Here is a 20,464-nt window from a genome sequence, read left to right as displayed (position 1 = left end):
GCTGGCCAATTTGTCTTCATTTTCTCTCACAGTTGGCAGTTTACGTATACGATGAGGTCACTTGCTCACATATTTGTTGCTTAACACTGATTTGCAGATTAAATTCAAACAGCAGAAACAATGGTGTAGAAAACAACTCTTACCTTTAAGGAATGCCTTCTTTGAATTGCCATCCTCTAAAATATGAAAAGAAAAAAAAATGTGAACAAGCTTTATTATCACTTTTCTTCTTAAGTCACAGTCTTATTCAGAAGGATTCTTCAGTAGTAACTAGGCATTAAGTATGCACTATATTGTTATAACATGAATTTTCTTTAACAAATACTTACTATTGGCAGTGAGCTCCCTCTCAGTTTTCCCGTCATCTTGATATTCGTCTAACCATCTTTCATTGCAAAAACAAAAATAATAAGATTCATAACAATTATCAATATATTACAAGTAATCTGACAATTACCTTCTCTGTCCAACAGGATTTTTTTCTATACTACATCAAATTATGCCTTGAAACTACTTCCTAGATCGAATTTTCTTTTATACATTTATCATAGTTGGCCTTATTCACATTAGGAGAATTTGGCTCACTCTGCTGCACGTAAATAGGAATTTTCATGGTAGCTGTATGAAGTACTATAGTACTACATGAAGTACATTATATGAAACACTAAGTATTTACAGGATCAGAGACTCAACTGTGCATTTGGGGCGGTTATATAACCTGCAGTGGTTAGTTACATTCATTGTACTTAAAATGATATATAACCCCTGCAGGTCTGGAAGTTTCTAAAGCTTCTGTAGATCTGCAGCAATGAACTAAACTTCTCTTTTTACTTTCCTTTTCTTTTATACTGATGAATTTAAGGATCTTTCCTGCAATATCATTTCACTACAAACACACACCCATACTCCTTCAGTTGATGCCCCTTGCTGATATAATAAAACTTTACAGCCTTTAACAATCTCACTTATTTAAAAATAAATAAATATGTGCTCACTATCAACTTCTACTGGCTCCATGTTGATGTTGCATTTGTTTAAACCAAGGGTCCATAATATATTTCACTTCTTGTATATAACAAAACTCTATGAATAATCTCATATGCATGAAGTCTAAACTCCACTGTATTTCAACTATTGTTGCAATAAATAGCTTGATTAACTTTTGTGAGCTATCTCCTCATTCCCTCCTAAGAAACAGAAGATCACTAGCAGTTTCTAAAAATAGAACGTAAACTTTGACACATTGGCAGCACACTTACACTGCAGGCAAACAATGACAGGACTCCTCTAGTTCTATATATAATGTCTCTAATCTTTTTCTAAGAGCTTAATATTTTTTTTCGACAAGGCAGCTTTATAGAGAGCACAAGTGTCTTCATTAAGCATCCCTTCCTTTAGAGAAGTCTCATTTAGAGAGTCTCATTCTCCTTTAGAGAAGTAATTAAAGAAACAATTGTCTCATTCATCTATTTTTCCAATAACCATCTTTCAAGCACACCAAAACAATTAAAAAGCTTAATAGCCAAAAAGGAAAACTAAACCAAAAACCTGATCATCGGAATAATAGTTCTGAGAGGAGTAAATGGTTCTTAGCTAGTCATTTCCAGGAACCTTGCAAACTGAAACCCTGTTTTTTTGTAAACAGGTAGGATTCCCAGAGGAGGGAGCTGTCTTTACTGAACCCCTAAAGATTTTCAAGACTTTAAGGCACAGTTCCCAAAATAACATGGAAACTATTTCAGCCATGTAACCCAAACTCATAAATTCTGGAAACCACATACTACAGAATATAATTAGCTGGATCTAAATTACAATTCTTCAAATTATTTCTATTGTATTAAATATACTAATATAGAAATAACACACACAAATCCTTACTTTCATCTATTGGCTTATTTTATGGGTTTTTTTTTCTGTTATAGCCATATGATTCAACTCAATGACTGCTAAAAGTTCAGGTTGCAGTTGCCTCAGGTAATAAAAAAATTTGGAAACATAAGCTGTTTAGTAATTGTTAGAACTGAGAGAGTCAAGCATTTTCCTATTTTGCCCATGGCAGCAAAATTCTAGACCTAGTAAGACAGGCAAGTAGAGATTTACTAAATGAAAGGAAATATTGTAGCTCTCCTGTAGGAGAAAAGTTAAAGGTCTTTCCAAAGATTTCCAGGATGTATATAAGGTTTTCAGTGACTGAGAAAGAGAAACTGACCAAAATCAGTATAGCTAGATCTTTACACATAATACTTTTTAAAAGATTGGGAACTGAAAGCTTATTTATTTTCATGTGGTCTCTGTATAATTTAGATAAAAGAAAGATCAATGCACCTTTTCTCCTGTGCAACATTTGGTTTTGGGCATTAGGCTATGACTCCCTCCTATACCAATACAGCAACTTTGTTCTTTGTCTTCAATGGCAAAATTTTGCATCCCTTGTATGTTGAAAAACTCGGGCATTGCTCATATATCTAGGTTGTGTGCACATGCCTGTTCTGCAGTTTTTTCCTTAGGTTGCTGGCAATGTAACAAATTCTTTTTCTCCATGAATGGCATACCTCTTACAAGGAAATTCAACCTCCTGAGCTTCCTTTCCTTCTTTATGTTTGATGACAATCTTATCCAGGAACCATCCATTGCCTATGTTGAAATGACAAAAGTTTATCATGTGAAATAATGCATTTTTTAAATAAATTTAAAGAAAAAAGCCCAGATTATTTTTTTCCAGCAGAAACACAGGTCATATTAAGACAGAGCTCAGCTAAATAGATAAGATATATTAATAGAATGAAAGTTTTATTATTCTGTGTCTCTCACAAGAGGTACAATATTAATTCTTCTCTGGTTTGCTCTGTTTTAATTTTAAGAGGGGTGGGTTTTTTTCCTTGGAGACAAGTATATGCATACATCTGTGAACATCTGCCAACACTGTTCACATCCCAGACTACATCTTCTGATTCCTTGTGATCAGGCACAAGGATGTTGGGACAAATCTGTTTATGCAGTTAACTGAGATTTGTGTAAAAGCTGGAAATTTTAGTCCTCTGTGAGTGAAGTTGTTATTGCATATATAAGAGTATTCATTAAGAAATCATTAAGACTACTGCTCTCATTTGCAAATGGAGTGGGGCTGCAGCCTTGGAGGGGCTTTGTATGTCTAGGTGCCAGTAACTGGGAAAACTGAGGATCCAAGGATCCAGGGCCAGCAACTGGATAGACTAAGTGTCTAAGGCCAGCTACTGGGGGCCTTATACATCCATACTGTGTATATATGTATATATTAGCCACTGGTGGACAGTCATTCTGATCAGCTGGAGAGGGTAACAGGATAAGGCCATTGGTGCTGTTTGTGTTTGTGTGAGTGGTGAGTTCCTGTCTGTGTTGATCTGCATGGCCAGCCATGTGCATACATATATGTGTTCTATAAATGTGTGTGTGTGCCTGCTGGGAACACATACTCAGCCTTGCTGCTAGTGGGACCAGCAGGCATGGAGCTGTGCAGCCTCACTTCTGTTGGGCTACTGAATTCATCCTCTCCCTAACAGCGGTAACCACTGCCACATCCATTCTGATCTCTTAGGTCACTTCCAATAACCATCCTAGTGACTGGTACAGTTCTCCTGCAAAGCCCTTTTCAAATATCCTGTTCTCACTGTGTCTGCACCACTCACAACTTGTCATATTGCTTACGAGGTTTTGCCTGACTCATACCATTATTTATCAGCACATTGAAGCAAAACAGCATGAGGGATGTTTTGGTTGGAAGCAGACAACTATCCTATTTATTCTCATGCTCTGCCTCCCTGGCTTCATCTGAGTCTGGAAGTCTCTAGAAGGCAGCAGTCTCTATCCCATAGGGAGGGCTTGCCCAGGCAGTGCATGGAGCAGAATGGCATTTCCCCTTCAAGATTTCAGGCCCAGAGCACATTAGGACACTCTGCAAGCTTCTCCTGTCACCCTCCTATACCTCAGATGCTCTTTCATTGGAAGGACCCTACTAGCCTGGCCAAGATTCACTAGCAATCAGACAGGTCACTCTGAAACAGGCCAAAAGAGATGAAAGGCACTGCTTGTGTAAAGGTACAGGTACGTATGGAAGGTTTCTATGGAAGAGAAGGTTCTTTCAGCAAGTAAGACACATCATCTAGTGACTCACACCTGACCAATGCCAAAACCCTGCTGTCTAGGACAAAATGCCTTTTTTTTCCTCATTCACAGTGGCTGTGGAAGAAGATCTATTCCCTGCAGTCTAGGAGCCCCAAAGAAAGCATGTGTTCCATGATCCTTTCAAGACAGTCTCCAAATCAAGACTGAAAACCTTCTGCCCTATCACTCAGGCAAGTGATATGATTAGAAAAAAGGGCAGCTCCCACCTCTAAAGGAACGCTCTTTCCTCCCTCTCAACCCCCAAAAGATTGGGTCTCTAGATGGCCTCACTCCTGACTCACCATCCTTTTCCAGCTCTCAACCCCCCTGGTCACCTCAGGCCAGGCTTATCTGGGGCTAGTTTTGGATACAGTTCAAAGAGGTCTGTGAGATCTGTCTATGCTGAGTGCAATGACCAATCATCTTAATTACCGAGGCATAAATTTTGTTATACATAGAATCAATCCATTGTCCTGTTTAGACAATCCTCCAAAAACACAGATTTTGAACTCCATTGTCAAAGAACACCTTAAGATAGACGAGTCTGGTTGTAGATTCGTAATGCTCATCCGGTGATATGGCTATGCTGCCTATTAAAGGAGAGATGAGGGAAGAGAGCATGGTGTGGTGTCCTGGGGGGATAGATTGAAGGTAGGGTCCACCACACTGCCTCCTGTATTATGTCTTGGCCTACTGGGATGTGAAACTCTCAGACATACAATCATCCGTATTGCTGAAGGCAGCAAACTCTAGAGAACTACAAAGATACAAGAATCAAGTTTACTTCCCATACCAAGGCTGCACTAATAAGCCTACTTCTGTAATAGCCACAAGTCTGCTTCAAGCCTTAGACAGTACAGACAGTCAGCAAGATGGGTGTTGCTTGAGGCCATTTCAGAACAGAGAAGGGTAAAAGTGCTTTTCTCATCTAGTATCAGAGTGGCCCTGAACTGCTTTAAAAATCCTTCTCTTCACTTGGCTTCTTCATAGCTACTAATCTGCAAGCGTATTTGCAGTATTTACATCTTCAGTGCTTTTAAATGCTAGCTTTCTCTTCATTTACATCATTCCAGAGATGCACACTTCAAGGGCCTGTATCAAAAATTTGTCTCATCACAAAGTTATCTCTTTTTTTTTTTTCTGAAAAACCTACAAGCTGAAGGCAATGTCACTCACTGGGGCAGCTCCACATTGACTTGCACAGATTATATAAATAACCAAATCTTCTACCATTGCCCAAAGCAGCAAGGACATTACGCTATAGCTGCTCAAAATTTGTTTGGTAGTAAAGCAGGTGTTGAATATCTTTAATTCTATGCTGGCCAGTCTTCACTCTTTGTCTAATGAAGAATTGTTTTACCTATGTGAGCAACGTTTTCATGAGTTTTCTATATGCACATAAATAGTACTTTCTTATAAATAAACTTGAAAACAAAGAGTGGAATGACAGTATTTGACATTAAACTCGTGTCCTTTTTGCTGCCCATTACCACTGGTTTTCACCATCCCATCACAGTGACCAGTCTGCAGGAAGACTTTTTATCACTGCAAGACCTTCTGTCACATTTTGTATGAAGCATGCAATATAAATAAAGTGCATTGTGTTTAAAAAGGACTTGAAAACAGATTGGGCTCTAGGAAGTTAAAACCTACCTGGACCAGCTCCATCATGGCTAATCAGAACTTTCTCCAAGTCTCCCAGTGAGACAGCCTTTATGCAGAAAATATCCATCTGTGGAACCATACAAGGAAAATGATAAAAGTCTTAAACACAACTATTGCTTTGACTATAGCAGTATAGAATAGTTTATTTTTTCTCTTTTGTTTTTTTTTCAGAATGAATGTAGGTGTCTTATATTGGTCCTGGCCAGTCAGTGAGGATCTTTTAAAGCTTTCTAAGGTAAATAACACTTTAAAATTACTCCACAGAGTCAGCACTTGATTCCTTTGGCATGACACAAGGATCAGTTGCAAATAATTATTTGGTCATTTCTGTGCCACATTTTCTAGCCCTATCTGCCTCACCAAGACTGGAAAACATACTTGGGTATAAAGATTTAGAACTTGATTCTAAAATTCTCAGTGATCTGTTCAGGAGAACAAAAATGTTATTGTTATTTTATCTATATGTGTAATATAAAGAACCAAGAGTACTCAAATTCTACTATGCGATGCTCTCAATAAAAGACTGATCCAGCAGATAAAAATTATTCATGTGATGTAATTCTGTAAGTAATTTAGAATAAAGAAAATACATGAGAAAATGGCAAACTGCTTGAATAAAACTTGTAAATAAAAAGGTATTTACACTTGTTAAAGAAACAGTTTGCTAGCCATAATTTACTCTTATTGATCAGAAGTAGCATTGTTTTTACTTCACCTGTCCATGTCGAAATTTTACGTTATTATTCTTAGATCTATGGAGCTTCCTTTTGCCAGAATCTCCTCTTGTCCCAATGAGGTTGATATAAACATTAGAATCTGTTTCAGCACCAAGCTTAGCACCCGTGTATACATGGACCTCATATACCAACACTAGAAGAAGAAAAAGCTTGAGATTATCCTTGTAGTTTGCATGATTCAAAAGCTTTCCCACCAAAATTTTGCCAGAAGACTGTACTGACTTTCAAGTTTGGAATTAGCAACAGCTATCCATGCATTTGTCACTTCCAGGTTCAAATCTTGTAATTTTCCACACAAAAATATGAAAATACCAAGCTTAAAAAACCACATTGTGCTGAGTATGGCTGTGCATTGCTCAGCAAAGCAGCCCGTCAAGCAAGTGTTCCCTAGTGCTCCATTTTCTTCTCTCACTCACTGTTGAATATTCACAATTTCAGGACCTAATTTGCAAAGTCTTTCTTGACAAGTTACCTGGAGACCACCTAACTGTGCCTAGTCATGGTCTCAAACAATAGCTATATTTCACTGGTACCAAGGCATTTTCAACCTCCAGATTTGTGCAAAACAGAATTTTCTGGGTGGCTAACCCTCATTTCATCTTAAAAGGAGAATAGCAATCATGAATCCTGGGATTTTTAGATTTTCACCTCACATACAATGGTGGACAAGCAGACGAATGGGCTCCCTCATCTATAAAAACTGTACACTCAACTTGTTTTTGAAGGTTTCAGCATTTATCACTAGTGGATGCTAACACTTTTAAAAACAGCTCTCAGTTAAAATATATTTACAACTTTTTAATGCCTCTCCTTCTAGTCTAGACCAAAGTTTTACACTTAAACATACCAAAGATATATCTAGACCAAAAATATACACTTATCTTCAAAGAATTCTGGAATATAATTCAGAGTTACTGTATTAACATATTTTGCACCCGACTAATATTGTCTTTATAATTATCCACATATGCAAACTTCTTTAAAAAAAAATTATTTGCAGTAATCACATACTATTATATTTCATTTCAGTTTTTCTTATTACAACTTTTAAAAGAAGTTTTACTGTTTACATTTTAATGGCAATTTTTCCATGCAGTGTTTCTATTCTAATCACAGCTGGCCATTTCTGCTGCTGTGTAGTAGATCACAGAGGAGATTACTGTATCACTAATGGGTAATTTTAATAGCTCTTGGGAGTGAAGAAAGGTAGCAGAAGCCCTAACAAACACAATTAAACACTACTTGTAAGAAGGAACTAAGATCAAAACAGAAAAATTATAACAAAATGCTTGAAACTGGACAATATTCTACAAAAACTAATTAAATTTCTATTATTCTTATACCACTAAGTAGCTAGTAGAACCTGACATTTCCTTAAATTTTTAATTCACTGGACCCCAAGACAGCTTATAAAACTCAAACATCATGTCATTCACCATCACTGAAGAATAGCTATTTCTGATTCTCAGTGGAGAAGATAAACAAGTAGTAAAATAATACTGCAAATACTTAAGGGAAAAAAATAGCCCCACATATATCAAAAGATAGGAAGGAAATGTTGATGGATAGACTGTATGTTTAACCAAATTAGAATATTTCTCTAAATCTGTATAAAATTATCCTAAATGGCAAAGACAGTGCCTCCAACTCTTTATCACTATTACAACTGTGGCTCAAAATAGGATGGGTGTCCCTTGATCAGTTTTATTATTTTCTGTAACTCCAAGCATTCACTGCAGCTCTCACATCCAGGCATTAGTGTACCAACACTTAGCCTGTGACATAAAATTGATCTCAATAACACACACACATCTCCATAAATTTGGCAGAGCATCCTAAAAACTCGTTTCAAGGTTTTTAACTTAAAAACATCATGTTAAAACAAATGGTAGATATGGATGGCAAGTAACAAAGATAAATGCATCTGATAATTAGCATAATTAAGCTATAAATCCAAATTACATTTTATATCATAACTCTTAGTATAATCATAACTGTGCGCAGATTAGCAACAAGAGAAAATAAGACAAACGAGGAACTGTTCAAAGGACAGCGGATAAGGGGTGGCAGCAAACTATGAAAGGAAACGTGCAACAAAGCAAAGAGCCACACTGGTCATGAAGGGGCCAGTTCTTTCAGAGTGTGGAAGGAGAGAGGTCGCATTTCCGAAACAAAACCTAACAACTATATTCATCTGTGACCAGACATTTGAATAACAGGGCTGGACTAGCCATGGAGCAAGGCACTGGGGATTAGTAAAAGCAGGGACATATCAACGTGAAGTCTTCTCCATGCTTTTACATTCTTACCTGCGTTCCCAGTCTTGAAAAAGCAAAACATCTGTGGGAGCTAAGGAAAAGGTATAGACTGTTTATGTTATGACTGTTTATATACAAAGATTGGTATCTGTATTACTTACACCTACAAGTAATTTCTGTGATCAAAACTGCAAAATTTAAGTAACTAGAAGCACAATTTTAAAGCATATTCAAGGCTTTTTTTAAGAAGCCCTTTAACAATAAATGATTAAAAGAAGAAAATACCAACAAGTTCTTTCATTTCTGGAGGGAGACCAAACCAAATGGATTAAGCACAGGGTGCACCAGAACAGAATAAGAGATAATTATAACACAAAACAAAGATATTAACAGATAAATAAATGACAGTTCCTTTTGTAGCACTGTGCATCTCTGTGGTAACCAGAGAGATGATAATGATCTAATCAAATACAGCTTTCTATTGCTACAAGCCTAAATAAATCAGTCTGAAGTAGAAAACATGCACATGTTGAAATGTAAAGAACTGGAAAATATTTTCCATAGCTCCTGGTGTCTATATATCTCTCACCATCTGGAAAACGTTAGGTCTGGCATTTATTTAGGCTACACAATCTGCATTATTTATAAAGGAACCTTTTTAACAAAAAGGCCAGTTTGTGCTTTAAATTTTTGTACAACTTAACAATACGGGCTGCTATATTAGGATAATAGATGGAATGTTCATTTCCCTTAACTTGAGTGTATGTTACAATGCATTTTATAGGAAACACACGAAAAATTAAGCAACAAAAACATTCTCCAAAATACACTGTATGTGCCTACTTAGAACATGCCACTATGGAGGAATGCTTGGACATTCATATAAACATTCACTAAACAGATTGTGGAGGTTAAGCCTTTTCTGTACAAATGGAAACCTAGGCACAGACCAGCTTGAGTGGATGCAATTTTTTCAAACTTTGTCAAGCAGTTCCTCTAGATTGCAGAACAGCTACGACAGGCGCTAGTGTTAATGGCTCCTCAGCTACAGATTGCTTAAATATAAGATCAAGAAGGATGATGCCACTCTGTAACAGACAAGGCAAGGTGCACCAGTAGTTTGATGAGCACAGGGGACAGATACAACCAAATCTGGAGAACTAACCTACCAGTCGAATGTACTGCTGAGACAGCAAGACTCACCATACGTGAAATTTGCCTGTTCGTAGCTTTCTGTATATTGTTCACAAAACACAGGTTTTTGTGTATAGAGTAAAATAAAAAGACCCTAGAAAATATGTTCAGCCTCTGTGACCCTGGTTTAATTTCCTTTGAGAAACTGACCTACTCTAAGGCCCCCACTGCTGCCACATCTGAAATGGAGACCTGCTTCACTGCAATTAGAAAAAACCATCCCAAAACTCTGAGAATTGGAGCTCCATGGCCTGAGTAAAATGAAAGTAGCAATTTCATTTTACTATACGCTGATTTAGTGAAACTACACCAGCTGAAAACTGGGGTGACAAGAAAGGTAGGCCCATAGGCAAAAAAAGGAAAGAAGTAGTTGAAAATTATATCATAAAACCAGCCACGGAACAGAAGTCAGGGAATATTGTTTCAGCATTATGAAGAACCTGTTAGACTCACATCTAGCCATCTGTCTAATGGGGGGCACATCAAAGTAATGGGAGAAAAATCTTGAAAAATACAATAACTTTGATAAAGGATATAAGAGGATTGATTAATACAAAATAGCAGGAAAACATCTCAGCTAGCACTCACTAAAAAAGAAAATGACCTTTCAGAAAGTAAGTGACTGAAATCTTCAAATTGCTAACAGAGTAATTTTAGATAAGCTCTATAATCAAACAGAAAACTCTGGGACATGGATGCATGGGTGAAAAAGGCAGGTAAAATGTTTTCAGGTAGAGGTAGGGAGCTTCTAAAAGGCTCCAAGAAAGACAGACATTAAAGCAGTATAATGACTATGTTAAAAAAAAGGGCATATCAAAAGTATAAAAAATACTATAGGAGTCACTGAGCGGTCAAGTGCACAAGTACCAAATTTATACTTGCTCAGTCCATAAAAATGCTACTACCGCTACCTCTTGAGATGTTATCATGAGACTTCAGGTGTTTTTTTAAGTCCCAACTCCAGCTTCTGGCACCTATTGATAACATAAGAACATGAACTACCTGGAATAAAGGGGAAGAGAGAAAGGAAATTTTGTTTCTCTGGTTATGAACAAAAAGGTAACCTAAGGGCATACTAAGGACAACAGAATGCAAGTTAGAGAACCCTTTTTTCCAGACTTCTTATTCTGGGCATCTGAATCAGGATTTCCAATATAAAAGGTTGGTATATTCCTGATCATTCACCAATGGTAAAAGTTAATTTGGCCCCAATCTGCAAGCACAGTATATAATTCTCATTTCCTTATGAAGGAATAATGTACAGAATTCAGTGACATGATATTTTCCTTTGTAAAATATAAACAGTAACAAAGCATTGCAGGTTGCTTTGCATCAAAGTCTAAGTTAATATTCTGATATGTTTTGGGAGAAGAAGAAAATAATCCTAATAAAATTAAAGAAGAATTTATTAGTGAGAATAAGAAAATGAAAGTTTTCACTGCAGAAATATTGGTCTTTTTCTGCTGATTTAGTATAAACCACTGTCCCATTGTCAGTTCTTTCCAAGTAATTCTATTAAAAGAAAAGCACAGTCATTATTTTAGAATTCTAGTTAAGAGCAGATGAATTCAAGATAAATATACTTATCACTTGTTACTCAAAGTACATTAGATAAGCTTCCTCCGCATTACAGCTGCCTGAGCCTAATGACACTGGTGTGCCTACAACAGCACATTAGTTTGAATCAAGAAACTGAATCCCCTGGCTGGCCCTCCTTAATTCTTTCTGCTTTGCAGCATGGAGTGGTTTTAGAGCAAAAACCTAGGTTCTTTTTGGATGAAACTAAACCAGAGGATATGTTCCAGGAACACAATGGTGACGATCTTGCCACAAATTGGCAGTCAGTCCGTGGGAACAGACTAGAACAAGCCCAGAGTAACTTCCCCCTAAACGCACATAATGAGGGCATTGGACCCTTAGCTCATTGGATTTTTAGCACCAACCACTTCACTGCACAAATCCACTCCCATCAGGCCACTAATGTAAACAGACAAATTGGCCAAAGAACACAAAACCTAGAGAGATGGTAAATTATATCGAACATTAAAATTGTCAAACTGTTTCTATTCAGTCCGCCCTTAACGATAGCAATCCAAGATACTGGAACAGTATTACACAGTACTGCTCCAGGTTCTGCCTTTTTTCCATATGACATGCCTGCTTGAATGAAATGGTCATTTTGGCTTGATTTGTTAAACAGCAAGATTGAATCTCTGTCACATGGTTTTATCATTTGGTATTTACTACCCGGTTTGCACAAATAGTGTTTGGTGTTTTGCCAGACATGACAGAAGGGTAAAGATACAGATTGAAGCAGCGTTAAGGCTAAAAGGGAACAATTTTTTAATGGCTGATAGCTGTTAAGAGACACTACCTTCCTCAGAAGCGGTGCATATATTATTTGAGAAGACATAAGTACAAAAACACTATCAGGTGAAGACATTTCAATTAGAATTACAGTTCTCAGGCTTTCTAATCTCCACTTCCATTTACTCCTGCTATTTGGAGCAATATTCTAAAAAATATATGGGAATATTCTTCATAACATGTAAGAAAATTATCAGCTTTGAAAAAACACACTTACTAAGCAATTCTACAATAGGAAAGAGAAGCTTGACTATTTACCGAAGTAGCTGGTGCTTCCTGAGTGATTAAACAGGGATGCAAATTTTTTAGAGATAATGCTTAAGTCATTAGTATTTGCTTTGGTCATCTTCTGCACTATTTCAGTCAGTGGGCACATTCTAACCTTTCTGTATGTGCCTGCTCATTTCTCCAAGTGGAAAAGAAATCTAAATCTTTTGAGCTGGAATTTTTCCTGCCTCAGCCTCAATGTTTGTCTTTTATCTCAAAACAGTACAGTTATTCCCTCAATTATGTGAACAAGAACAGGACAGAATTCACCATTTATATTCTCATTTGAAGTTTACGTTCACCTAAACAGAACTGTAAGAAAATTCAACACTTCTTGTATCGTGCACAGGTTTAGATCAAAACTTCAGCCATATATGAAGACAATCCATGTTAGGTTGTGTGATAAAGGTCTTCTGCACACCCACAAAGGAGCACAGACAGACATTGGTAGGGGGAAGCCCAAATAACACCCTGTTCTGGCTTCTCCTGGGCCCATCACAGGAGCCATCAGCCCATCTCCACAAGCACAGGGGCACAAGGGCAGGTGGAAACCCATATCAAGGACTCAGAGGAAGGAACATCCTCTCCTGGCCCTTGCAAGGGCTGTCCCAGGAGAAGCTCAGTCCCACTGTCCAGGCATGAAACCCACCATGATGATTCAATTCTGAAGTATCTATTGGACTGCTGGGGTTTGCTGCCTAGGTGTGTGGAACACAATATGGGACACAGGGTAAGAGCATTTTGGGATTGCACAGGTCTTATGGGACACTTAGGGGAGGAACCAAAGGCAGGGAAAGGGATGGATCTAGGTGATTAGGGGAGGAACCAAAGGCAGGGAAAGGGATGGATCTAGGTGATTTGGGGAGGAACAAGTGTGGGAAAAGAGGAGGATCAGCGGATCAAAAGGGCTGGACACAATTAACAGTTTGCTGGTTAGTATCATTGTCTGGCTGTGTCCTGCACCTGATCAGTGCAGTCTGTCCCGCCTTCTTATTAATTTGCTTTCTAACTCTTTTCCTGGGTGAAGGACTCTGTTCTCTGTGTGTGTACGCATGTGTGGGTATGGGGTCTGAGAGCTAGCAACTGGACTAGGACCCAGTTGGGGTCCTGCATGACAGCAACTGGAGAGACTGGAGGGAGTGAAATTGTCAGTGACTGGAGTGGGACCACGGGTCAGAGGCCCATGTCTCTCAGGGTGGGGCCACATGAGTAGCTGGCTGTTGGAGGGACCAGGGGAGTCCCAGCCAGCTGCCAGAGACACCACGGGGTATGGGTGTCTCCAGGGGTGAGACCTGCTGAGGTGTATGTGTGTCTTTAAGGGTGAGACAGCTCGGTGTGAGCATGCGTGTGTGTGTGAGATGGTCTGTACCCGCAGCTGGAGCAGGGCTGCAGCCTCCGGGGCTCATATGCCCATGTGCCAGCAACTGGGGAGACTGGGATCTAGGGGCAGCTGCCGAGCAGACGGAGTGTGTGAGCCAGCTGCTGGAAGCACTCACCTTGTACATATGCATACACATATATATTCCTACTAGTGGACCTCCACCCTGCTCAGCCAGAGATGGGAGCAGGATGAGGCTGCTGGTGCTGTCTGTGTTTGTGCGACTGCTCTGTGTGTCTGGGTTATCTGTGCAGCTGGCCACGTATACATGTACACATATGTACTATATACACGTGCTCTCTCTGTGTGTGCTGACTGGGAACACATGCTCAGCCTTGCCGCTGGTTGGACCTGGGGCCGTGCAGCTGCGGCAGCCTCACCTACATTTTGCTGCCGGATCTGGTCTGGTTCCCCTAACACTCCTGTGTTGTCATGATGTTATAAAGCTAAGTCAAAAGCATTCAGAATAAAGCTTCTATCTTATTTTCATTGAATGACACTTAAGATTTACCCAGTTCAGGACACGACCACTAATTTCCAATACCTATTACTTAGAAAATAGTTGAAAAATTTTTCTTTTATTTTGTGCATCACAACAAAACTAGGGGATGAAACCAAATCAAAACAGCAACAAATAAACAATCCAATACTTGTAAAGTTTGGTAAACTAAAAATATCTGGAACTGCCAGAAAAATGTGAGACTGGGTAGAAGAATCACAGGAAAAAACAGGTTGGAGCAGACCTCCAGGGATCATCTGGTTCAACAACATGCTCAATTCAGGGACAACTTCAAAGACAGATCAGGTGAAGTTTTTTAGATCTCCAGGGCTGGAAAAGCAAAAGAAAAGATGGAATAGGAACAGAAAAAGGAGCCACAGACCTAGAAGCCTTGGCAGTGGGGAAAAAATAAGAAAAAAAAGGGAAGACAAAGTCAGACATACATTGGAGGCATAAGAAACCTGAGTTACATATGGAAGTTGAGACTGGTGTGATGGAGAGATTGAGAAAGAACTGAAAGTTATCACTTGGAGTAGGAGACCAGATTAGTGTCAGCTTTTTGAAGTGGCTGAGGGACAGTTAGAAAAACTAAGGGGGTTTAGCAACGTGAGAAATTTCGATGGAAAAGAAGGGATTTCAGAGAGGAAGGTAAAGAAAAACTGTCCGAACCAGGACATAACTTAGGATTTGAAGAAGAGAACCTAGAAAAAAGAAAGACAAGGAATAAAAAATCAGCTCGAAGGTTTGGGGTCCCTGTTGGGTGCATAGTAGAGTTTGGCTGGAGAAAGAAAAAAGATAAGGAAAAAATTACCCTTTCTTCTAAGAGAGAATTTGAGCAATAAAGTAAGTGTTAAAGAACTGCAATTATAAAACCAGTGCCTTCTGAGCTTAGTTTGTATTTCTTCATTTTGTTTAAAGTTTCCAGCACATCACTTTTATAGTTAAGCAAATTTAATACCACTAGAAGATACCAGATTGAATTGAAAGTACAGGATACAAATTACTAAATCATATCAGATTATCATTAAGTAATAAGTAGTACATCGTTTGTTCTGCTGGAGAAAGTGACTTGATGTGGTTTGCCCACTACTTGTAAGCAATTAGCTTTTAAATGGGAAATGAAAACGGATAGTGTTTCATTTGGTTGTTCTTGAGAAACTAAATAGGAAATCCTTGGGAGGCCTTGCTGAGTTTATATTGATGTTCAATTTAAATGTGCCTAAAATCAATAATTAATTTGTAAAACTTACAATTTCAGGAAATTTCCAAATCCTTTCTAATGGATTTTTTCTTACAAACTTGAGACATATACTTTAATAGAGATAATGTTCCTGCAAGAGCAAGGAAAGATGCAGTAATACAATGATTAAAAAGTAAATAAATGTGCTTTTTTAAACATATTCCCAGCCTTTGATAGAACTGACTTGATTTTTTACATACAAGTACATAAATGGAGTGCACCTACCATAATATTAGTACTTTTCTATGAATAGGTATTTCAGACTGCATAATGCAGATTTGAGTTATTGATGTTGAATTAATTGTGCATACAACTTAATTGGCTTCTGCACTATTTTTCTATTGCACCAGTATACAATATTTATGTCACTATAAGAAGTAGTAAATGGTACTGTAGTATATGTTAATGATCATAGGGCCTGGTTCATCTTGATCAGTCCCAGTTTTTGAAATCTCTTATTGAAGTCACCAAATACTCTGCAGAATAATTAAAAAGAAAAAACCAAAGAGCTGAGGGGAAATGTGAGCTGGCATATACATGTTTCTCAGCATCTTCTGGCCTCTGTAATAGAGATCAGTAGTCCCCTTTGGCCTTAAAACCCATCAAAAACATTCACACATCACCAGTCTTGATGGTTTTTTCAGAGAATTATATTCTTTTGAGTTGAGGTTTTTCACTTGTTTGATATTTTCTTCTGAAATGATTTGATTGTCACTAAGTGCATGATGACCCTTTTTTATGTTGAATCACCAATTCCTTGGAATATTCACAGCTTCATTTTGAATACAGTTTGCCTGAATGACAGCACCTATCTGTATAAGACCTACCACTGTCAGACAGTATCGTCTATCAGCTGCATCATTGTCATTCTATTAATGTAAAGAGAATTCCATTAAAAAAACCCATTGTGCTAAATTATTATACTGGCTCCCTATTCCTTTGTAGAGGCCAGGACTTTTTAAATAATAACTTTATATGATGGGCTATTTCCGGCTTCACTTGAAGAGAACAAAGTGCATCAAAGATGTGGTCAACTTTGAAGTACCGAAGTGCCACCCTGCAGCTAACAATTTCTATGTGAATGGCTGTGACTTGAGCCTGATTTGGAAAACACATGTGGTGTTTCAGATCATGGATTTCTGGTAAAGAATATTTTATGCAGCACAAGAAAGGATCATACCAAACGTGCTAAAAGGAACTGGTTGTCACGTGACATTACGTACCTTGATATGCCTTGATTTCCTGCCTGATGTCTTGCTCTGAAGAGCAGTATTTGCCAGTGATTTAGGGGCAATGTGAGAGATCAAGAATTTTATAGGGGTAAGATACCCTGGCCACAGCTATTATTCTGATTTTGGGGAGGAAAGGAGTGGGGTAAAATGATCACTTCCCACTTCTGTGGAACTAGAAAGTATCTGGAAGGGACTGTTTCATGGTTACGCTGGCTTTTGGGCAGTCTGCCCTGGAAGAAACATGAAAAGCTGTTATATACTCACAGGATATGGCTAGTGAACACATGATCTAAAATACTGAGCACATACATGGCAAAAGTTCCTTTGCGGGGTTTCTTATTGCCACTTCTTTCCACGTATCACCTTCACCCTTGTCTTCTGCAAGCCAGCACTCTATGGGGAGACAAATCTCTTCATCAGAAAGAGGGACTACTCTTTCAAGTCTGACTTCCTCCAGGTACCAACTGGGATCATTTCCAGTGTTGTCATGGCCAATGCGGATTTTATATAGCTGCCCAAGATCTCTGAGATTAATCTGTAATGACAAAAAAAATTCCTGGATTTTAATAACAAATTATAATGATGTCTTTTAGCAACCCTTCTTATACTGGGCATGCAAGCTAAATGTGCAGCTAACGTAAGCTATAGTAATGGGGTTTTTTTAGAAAATGAAACTTTAATATACAATGAATCCCAGAGCAATCGAGCAAAAGCATATGGAGTAGTCTGCAAGCATAATTTTATTGACTTCAGTACCATATTATTTAAAGTGACTAAAGGGCTCAAACAAATCAGTCGGTTTTTAGATCTCTTGACAGAATCCAGTTTGTGGTGTTATAATGTAAATCTCTATTTCTAGACAAATACTTTAACAAGCAGAAGTACCTTCGGTCATTGCTGCATGAAATAATATATTTTGCAGTCCATACGGTTACCATCAGCAGAGCCCTATTAACTATTCCTACCACTTATCAGTCTGCTATGGCCCACTTCTCTCTTTGTCTTCTATTTCTATGTGCATTGGTGTCAGGGTTAACTGTTTCTGTAAGTGCTGACGCCACACTGCAGCAAATTTAAACAATAAAACATGAATATCTCACATTGAATACTGCAGCCCTGAAATAAGAGCCACTTTGTTTTGGGCTGCAGAAGTTTTTTTGAGCAATGCTGACGACAGGGAACCTAAGCACAAAAGCAGGGTTAACCACTTTCATTTTCAGTGGTGTGTTCAGAGAGCTCATGGTATTGGGAAAAAAAATTGCAGAAAAAAAAAGGACAAAAAATAGTTGTTTCTTTTACCATCATACCAATTTTGTACCGTTTAGCATCAAAACAAAAAGCAAACAAAAAAAATTGATTGACAAACGATTAACACCAACATTGCCCCAGTAGTTTGAATCACCAAGAAGGATGAACTAAGATTTGTGTTTGAAGGTCCATTGCATCTGTACTGGAAGATAATATTAATAAGTCTGCCCCAGAGTGAGAGTTTCCCCTTCAATGTTTTTTGCTAAGGAAGACTACAAGGTAATGCTCTTTTTCTCTGTGGAGCTGGGAAACATCAGAGACGCTAGAGACATGTCCCTTTCACTCTTTTGTTGAGATGTTTTCCTAGGCAATGACGACAAAGGCTAGTGTAACACTGACATTTCTTGGTCATGGGGACCATCACAGAAGAGAGTCTTGCAGCCCTAATTGATCACTATTTCCTTGTATCCCTGAGGCAAGCCTGGCACAACTCAGGCTCACAGGATGATATCATGACACATATGCTAGTGGTATAAAGTCTGAATAGGGTCACACTTATGGCCAAAGTAGTAGGTTTTCCTATAGTAAAACAGTATGTTAAAGTAAGAGGTGCTAACTGAAGGTATAGTTATAACATTAATGCAATAAAACGGCGTACATCAAAAATGTGCTGCTAATACTCACAGCAGAATTACAGCAGCAGATAAAAAGCTCTCTGAAACTAACCACAACTGTAGCCCGGACATAGGCTAAGCTGCCATAACTACCCTGTCACCCAGCTACAAAGCGAGACCTCTGCAGTGGGCAAGTGACTGCTAAGGTTGCCTTGCAAATAAATATAACAATATATTAGAACTCTCACCTTTTATTGCAAACTGAATAAAGTATAGTATTGGCGAACAACAAAGGTGGTGCTCTCCTAAGATCTAGGCACTGGCTGCTATTTGTGGTGCAGAAGTGTTAAAGAGCAATTTAGTAAATAAAACAATGAAACCTGGTGACCTCATGCCCATGATTAAATTCCGGCAAAAACCCTGTTGAAAGAGGAGCGTCACAGCCAGCTTTGCATACAGTATTCATTACCATGACTCTCGATCAGGACCAGGAAACTCTGTCGAAGAGCCTCTTTTGTCTTCTGAAGCATCTAATCAGTCATTTGGCTGTGAAGCAAACTGAAACATTATTGATAAAAAAACCCCTGCATATCTATAGTGGGTGTCATATGAGCTGGCTGAAAAGTGAAGCCATAAATTTCTTAATTATATTAATTTTATTTATCATATTATGCTAAAGTGCATTTTTTTCAGAAGGAAGTCTAAGGTGGGAGATACGTTTCCAGGTGAATCTGCAAAGGGTTTCAACTTGGTGTCATAGAATCATAGAATCATAGAACACTTTGGGTTGGGAGGGACCTTTAAAGGTCATCTAGTCCAACCCCCCTACAGTGAGCAGGGACATCTTCAACTAGATCAGGTTGCTCAGAGCCCCGTCCAACCTGACCTTGAATGTTTCCAGGGATGGGGCATCTACCACCTCTCTGGGCAACCCATTCCAGTGTTTCGCCACACTCATCGTAAAAAATTTCTTCCTTATAGCTAGTCTAAATCTGCCATTTTTGGTTTAAAACCATTACCCCTTGTCCTATCTCAACAGGCCCTACTAAAATGTCTGTCCCCATCTCTCTTATAAGCCCACTTTAAGTACTGAAAGGCTGCAATAAGGTCTCCCCGGAGCCTTCTCTTCTCCAGGCTGAACAACCCCAACTCTCTCAGCCTGTCCTCGTAGGAGAGGTGCTCCAGCCCTAGGATCATTTTTGTGGCCCTCCTCTGGACCTGTCCAACACCTCCATGTCTTTCCTGCGCTGAGGGCTCCAGAGCTGGACGCAGTACTCCAGGTGGAGTCTCACCAGGGCAGAGTAGAGGGGAAGAATCACCTCCCTCGACCTGCTGGCCACGTTGTAGCTGATGTTTGGCAGACCACTGGTACAACTGGAGAGAAGAGCTCACAAAAATAAGCAGAGGTAGGATAGCTGACCAAGAAAGGAAAAAAAAAAGGAAAAAAAAAAAAAAAGAAACAACTTGAAAAAGAAGGGGAGGGAAATGATGAAACCCATTCATCACTATATCACCATGCAGGGACTTCCTGTTACTGGATAAGCAACACAGCAATCCATCAAACCTAATCAAATGGAGTTTCAAGAAAAATCAGTACAGAACAGAAAGCTCTGTCCAGACCTCCA

The 20,464-nt window shown here is 38.7% G+C and overlaps 1 protein-coding gene across 1 annotated transcript in view; it reads right to left on the bottom strand.

The window, feature by feature from the left end:
- RP1 (RP1 axonemal microtubule associated) overlaps positions 1-20,464 on the bottom strand; it is a 183,254-nt gene that overhangs the window by 84,211 nt on the left and 78,579 nt on the right. Inside the window, exons 24-29 of the mRNA XM_075495462.1 lie at positions 17,287-17,512; positions 6,521-6,675; positions 5,794-5,872; positions 2,553-2,634; positions 330-385; positions 144-176 (exon numbers count right to left, since the gene is read on the bottom strand). Of these exons, the coding sequence (XP_075351577.1) occupies positions 144-176; positions 330-385; positions 2,553-2,634; positions 5,794-5,872; positions 6,521-6,675; positions 17,287-17,512 (631 nt within the window). The remainder of the gene's footprint in view (positions 1-143; positions 177-329; positions 386-2,552; positions 2,635-5,793; positions 5,873-6,520; positions 6,676-17,286; positions 17,513-20,464) is intronic.

This window comes from Mycteria americana, chromosome 2 (genome assembly GCF_035582795.1).
Source record: "Mycteria americana isolate JAX WOST 10 ecotype Jacksonville Zoo and Gardens chromosome 2, USCA_MyAme_1.0, whole genome shotgun sequence".
NCBI lineage: Eukaryota > Metazoa > Chordata > Aves > Ciconiiformes > Ciconiidae > Mycteria > Mycteria americana.
The sequence above is the reverse complement of the archived record's forward strand: the minus strand, read 5'-3'. Positions and strand labels throughout refer to the sequence as shown.